The sequence below is a fragment of the Helicoverpa zea genome, chromosome 21 (assembly GCF_022581195.2).
Source record: "Helicoverpa zea isolate HzStark_Cry1AcR chromosome 21, ilHelZeax1.1, whole genome shotgun sequence".
In the NCBI taxonomy this organism is placed as follows: domain Eukaryota; kingdom Metazoa; phylum Arthropoda; class Insecta; order Lepidoptera; family Noctuidae; genus Helicoverpa; species Helicoverpa zea.
Window position 1 is genome coordinate 4644750 of NC_061472.1, and position 6046 is coordinate 4650795.

Here is a 6046-nt window from a genome sequence, read left to right on the forward strand (position 1 = left end):
TTATTGTTTTACGAGTTTTCAGGTGTTGATTGTGAAATCTTATAGAAAAAAAGGTATAAAACCGTAACATTTTCATTAAGATATAAAACTTCCTTGTAGTTCCATGCATGGGTCTGACAGTCACCATAGATGACATTAACAAAATGGAAGAAAACAAAAGTCAAAACATCGTTCAATTTCTGAGTGATGGATGTTTACGTGTCTACTGTCACGAAGATGTTTTGATATACACAAAAAATACATCGGAGAAACAACATCTCCCTCGGCCTCTGATTTTCCTAATGCCCGGTACGTTTGTGTCTTTAGAATCCATCAATCTAGAACAATAATAGTTAGTTAAGAGTGGTTTTACACGATTACAGGATTCATGACCTAAGAAGCTATTGTTTTCAGGCATACCATCATAATCATAAATGGCATGGTTCGCGGACCTCGCCGGGAAGGCGGAGAGCCTCCTTAATAACCTGGATGAACAGACTGGCGCGGCTTTGCGTAATCATAACGTTACTAAGAAAAGATTTGACGGTAGTGGAACAGAATTTGGTGTCTCACACGCAACCGAGACTATTTGGACGCCAAGGAAGAGGCCTGTGTCACGTACAATAAAAAAAGCTGCGCCAATCCCTGATACTGCTAAGTCTGTCTACTCTCCTAGTCGGAAATCTTCACCTACTTCCCACCACCACCACCAATCCCGCGCGCCAGCGAAGGAATATCAGGACTCCTCACGAAATGGTTCCGTAAAGTCTAAAAAGTCTCCATCGAGGAAGGCCAGTCCACATAAACAATATAATCTGGATCATTGTCCCAAGACATTAGTTGGCGATGTCAAGGATAATGAAATATTTGATCACTTCGGTTTGAAACAACGAAGTAAGTATTTCATCTAAGCCTAAGATTATATTTGCCCTTAGATTCTAAGGGCAAATAAGTTTGGTTTCATGTTCTATTTATTTATTATTTTCAGAAAACTTAATACTTTTTAATTTGTTACAAGTCTTTACTTTTTTACATGAATATTAATTACTTTCTGCTTTTGTTGTACTGTACTGTATAATTAATTTATTCCAGTTGAATGATTTTCTGTCTATAACCAATTCATACATAATTTTATATTATTCTCATAACATAACAAATACTTAGTTCCTATTTTTTATAATATTTTAAAGTCATTATTTTGTTGCATGCTCATTAGTTACAACATGGTTCAAATAGGTAAGGTTTATTACTGAATAAGATTAATATCATTATTGTATTTGAAATGCTGATAATTTTTCAGTACATTTTATTAGTTTGAGTATTTTCAAAAACACTCAGGCAAAATACACTATTTAATACATTGTACATATTTACTAGTTTTGCAGTCCTTTTTTATACTATCTGTATTAATATTGTAAAGAGGAAAATTTATTAGAGAGGTTTGCTTATAAGGCTCCAAAACTTCTAAGCCATTTGAAAAATTCTTTGAAACATGGGCTATATTTAAACTAGGTATGGGAAGAGGTATTCATGGGACGCAGGTGAAAGGTATTTTAGCCATGTGTAGAGGGCAGTTAAGTGGGCATTTATTATAAGGCTACTTGAAGACTGAACTGGGTGAAGGAATATAACATTACACATGTAGGTATGTGAGGTATATCCCAACTGTATTCATAGGCTTCAGTTTACCAGCAGACTTGGAAATACTGAACGGGGAAGAATGGACATACAAGATGCAGAACATGGAAGTGGAGAATGCGATGCTGAAGAACGAGCTGAACGTAATGAACCGTGAAGTAGCGGAACTACTGGATAGGTTACGCAAGACGGAGGATGGTAATGATGTAGATAGCTCAGGTAGTTATTTGTTTTTAAATGGTATTTTGCATGTGGTGTTGCTTGTGAGTAAAAGAAGTACTTTCGATAATTTTGTTCTTTCGGTACTTAGGTAAAATTTTGAGAATTTTAATATGCTTTTGTAATAAAATTTTGCTGAATGTCATGTATAAAATTAAATAAATCCTCTCTAAATTATGTAAAAATTAAATCAAACCCCTTTTTCATTGCAGAAGTAACAAAAAGCCGAATCAAACAGGAAACAACAGAGGTTTTGAACCACCGACTAAACTTGGAGAAGCAATCCCTATCATCTCAAGTGGAACTCCTGTCAGTTAAGATACAAGAACACACGAATGCTGAAGTGTCCAAGTTTAAAGACTACAATCAGAGACTGGAATCAGAGAATATAGTTTTGAAAAACAAAAATGCTGAGTTGGAAGAAAAGTAAGTTTTATTATGATTTTGAGGATTTTTTGTAATAAACGTGTCTTAAGAGAACTTCTTAACGCACATGGATAAATAATTACAGTACTGCTCTCTGCGAAAGACGATCAAACATCCATACATCACTCAAACATTTGCGTATTAAACATAACATGAAGAACATAAAATGTTTTCAGGTTTAAAGCTTTACAAGATGCCACAAAAGAAAGAGATGCTCTGCAGACTAAATTAGAAAATGACTACAGACACGCACAATCCACTATCACTGAACTACAGGAGAGCTTGCAGAAAACCAGCGAGGAGTGCCGGAGGTTAGAGAAGGACTGGGAGGCGTATAAATTAAGAGTCAAGAATATGTTACAGGCTAAAGACAAGGAAATTAAGAAATTGCAGGAGGGCTTGAATGTTAATGACGACACTAAAGTGCTGATGGAACAGATGACTCATTTGAAGTTAGTTTTTTTGTATTTTTTTTTTGCAATTTGCTTTTCTGTCTTGAAAAGTGGGAACAAGATTTGTTGTCATCATTTATCAGAACAAAGCCATGTTAATTGTATATATGAGAATTTTTTTAGCTCCCTAGAAAAATGTTGTAGTTAGGTTTTAACTTGTTCTGTTTGTCATCAGAGAGGAACGCGACGAGTTACAAGACGCGGTTGCACATGTACGATCGGAGTGTGCGGACATGAAGCTGTACCTACAGCAAGTGGAGACGCGGAACAACGCGGCCGAGCGCGTGGTCACCGCGCTACGTGACGCGCTCAGAGACGAGCGTGCCGCCAGGAACAGAGCCGAGGGCCAGTGTGTCTCTGTAGCCAAGGTGAGCGACACATGTGCAGTGTGACGTCACAGACACATGAAGCTGTACCTACAGCAAGTGGAGACGCGGAACAACGCGCCGAGCGTGTCTCTGTAGCCATGATAACAATATACGACAACCACGGAGAACGGCGCCTCCTCGTGGGTCAAACGACACCACAACTCGCAGAGGACTTTGGAAAAAAAAACTTTAATTTATTTTTTTACAGGAAATGAAAACCTTACAAATGGAGACGGGACAAACAATAGCCAGTTTACGCACAGCCTTACGTGACAAAGAAAATGAATTAAACCATATACGTGACACGGCATCCACGGTCCGCACCGCAGACACTAGTGCGTTAAACGTCGCAGATTATGACGTCATGCAAGATAACATAGACAGTGAGAAAGTCAACTATTTGACCCAAACACTCGTGCAGAGACAAGCGAAGATCGACACCTTACTGGCCGAAAATAATGTGCTTAGAATACAGTTGGATAAATTAGAAGTGAGTAGCTTTGTTTTTAAATTCAAATAATTGAAAAAAGAACACCCGCAAATTCCCACGACCCCATATTTTGTTTGTACTTTTCTAAAGATAGTATATGGGCCCCTGCATCTTTATACCATCCGCAAGGACATAAAAAATACCTTTAGTAATACCAAACAAGTAATACCAAACAAGTAAGCGAAGCAACATCATCCTCCTGCCCTTATACCAATTTTATTTGGGGTCGGCGCAGCATGTTTTGTCCTTCTATACTCTTCTATCTGTAAGAAAAAAATAACAGATAGATAAAATATTGGGAACACCCGTTAATGAATCTAACATTCCACAGACAAAATTGAAAAGCGAAGCAAGCCGCGGGAATCGGAGCTCCAACTCGAACTCGAACTCGCACAGCGTTGTTCACGTACAAGATGGCGATTCCCGCCGAAATCGGCCTCACGCCGCCAACACGCTGTCGGCCCTGGTACTGAGGCTCGGCGTCATGGTCAAACGATATCCTGTCGTCAGGCTCTTCGTTATTTGTTATGTTGTACGTACCTTTGTTTTTTTAATTAAATAAGGTTTCATTGGTTACCGATAGTGTCTGTAAGTTTTCCGATAGTTTATGCTGTTTGCCAAATAAAGACTGCTTATAATTTTTTGCCAGATATTGCTTCGAGAACTGTGAAACCAAAAAATATAGTTTCTTCTAATTCCTGACAGGCTATTAGAGACTTAATCAGTAACTGGTGAAACTGGCCATCAGTATTTTGATGCGATAAATTTTTCTCTGCCACCATCCACACAGGAAAACAGTGATGTTCATGTTGGATGAGAGCGTCAAATCATTGGCTTTCACAGCACAAAAATGAATTTTATTAATACAAAAGTGAACTTTAACTGTTTACAATAGAGTTCCAGAAGTTCTTAAAATTCTTAACTTCATCGTTTTATGTTTACAGATCTTTCTGCACGTGTGGGTCCTCACTGTTCTGTTCACAAGCACGCCGGAAGACTACATCCCACCATCCAAATCCTGAAAATTTGCCCTCAAAGTGGTCACAAATTATATCTGTACAATATATTCCATTAGAATGTATACCAATAAAAAGACTAGTTAAGTTATTCGACATACATTTCAGTAGAAAAGTTTGAGAAGCAATAAATGATACAGCTTTAAAAAACAGCGTATACTAATTTATGCGGATGATTAATGTAATAACGTTTTTGAAAACGTTTTTCAAACGAACGGTGATCAGCAGTCAAATATTGATTTGGCTGCTGTGTTAAAATTAATGGATTATATGATATGTTGACAAAGTTAGGCGGATAATACATTAGTTAATTGATTTCTTATCATACTTTTACTTAAAATAAACATAAGATGTGCGCTGCGACTAGACACCGAAATATCAAACTTTTCTTTGAAATAAAGACTCCTTTCTTGCACAAATTTTCAGTCAGTATTATTTTAATATAAAACCTATCGCAACATGCTTTCTACATAATGTATTGTCTGCCTCACAAGCTTGTGTTCTAGAATGATATTCAAACATTGACAGTTTGAAAATTATTCACAATTTGAATTTCGTTCTAGAATACGCGCTTTGGAGCCCGTTCTCACAGGCGTTTTTTACGTCCATGTATGCAAAAGGTTCGTATGTTCTATTAATTCCTTTTATAATTTTACCAACTGCCCTTTAACCCGACCGACATAACGCTTTTCTCTTTAAATATATTTGTTCTATTTGAGCGTATTTTTTACGTGCGTGAAAATTACGCCCGTGCGAATGGGCTCTAAGGAAACAATTTTTATGAAGTAAAAATACGAGTATTTTTGTAATTGCCAGTCGTAACGTTCCAAATGTATTATTTAGTCATAAAAATTGTAATTAGTATTGTATTAGTCTAATTTATTTTCATGATTAGTATCCTGATTCGTGGTGCTAAGTGAATGTGAAAACATGTAAAATTACTGTGTATAATATTGTAAATACATCGAATCTCGCCAGTGCTATAATGAAATAATATAATTGGCCATAATAATGTACCTTTACTGTTGTTTTTTTTCTGTAATTTCTACTGTTATCTGAGGGCACGGCAGTGCCCCAGCCATCTTATTTTTTTGGTAGCTATCAAATTTATTTTGTGAATGTTTTATTTTGCCGGCGGGAATTTGTGCCGAATAAAGTGTTTATTCTGTGAAATATAATCCGTTTTATTTATTCAGTTAATCTTATCACATCCTGTTTACAATATTGGTTAGATTATAGTTGCGGAAAAATATTTATTTTGGTTTAATTAGTTTTATTTATATTATACCTGTGTAAACTGTACTTAATTAGGTACGTTATCATTTTGGGTTTTCAAACTCTTACAGAATTGCCATTCCGAATCGATTGACTGGTCAACCTTATTTTTAGGGGACTTAAAAAATAGTTAGTCAAACAAGCACGTTGATTGAACTCGGACAGTCTCATTAAACTCCTGTT

The 6046-nt window shown here is 36.5% G+C and overlaps 1 protein-coding gene across 3 annotated transcripts; it reads left to right on the forward strand.

Moving 5' to 3' along the window:
- Positions 1-133: 133 nt before the first annotated feature.
- On the forward strand, positions 134-5761 carry LOC124640593 (golgin subfamily A member 5). 3 transcript variants are annotated; one of them, XM_047178423.1, is made up of 9 exons: positions 134-288; positions 394-873; positions 1657-1836; positions 2049-2262; positions 2439-2714; positions 2890-3082; positions 3291-3572; positions 3904-4104; positions 4517-5761. In XM_047178423.1, the coding sequence occupies exons 2-9, from the start codon at positions 414-416 to the stop codon at positions 4592-4594; spliced, it is 1884 nt and encodes a 627-aa protein (XP_047034379.1). In that variant the 5' UTR covers positions 134-288; positions 394-413; the 3' UTR covers positions 4595-5761. The 3 variants fall into 3 exon arrangements, with proteins under 3 accessions (XP_047034379.1, XP_047034380.1, XP_047034381.1); XM_047178424.1 differs by having other exon boundaries at positions 1672-1836; XM_047178425.1 differs by having other exon boundaries at positions 1675-1836.
- Positions 5762-6046: the final 285 nt, after the last annotated feature.

Excerpts from the sequence above, each read along its gene's own strand:
- LOC124640593 (XM_047178423.1), top strand. The coding sequence starts at position 414 with ATGGCATGGTTCGCGGACCTCGCCGGGAAGGCGGAGAGCCTCCTTAAT. Across the intron at positions 1,837-2,048 it reads TAATGATGTAGATAGCTCAG|AAGTAACAAAAAGCCGAATC; the intron begins GTAGTTATTTGT and ends TTTTCATTGCAG. Across the intron at positions 3,573-3,903 it reads TACAGTTGGATAAATTAGAA|ACAAAATTGAAAAGCGAAGC; the intron begins GTGAGTAGCTTT and ends AACATTCCACAG.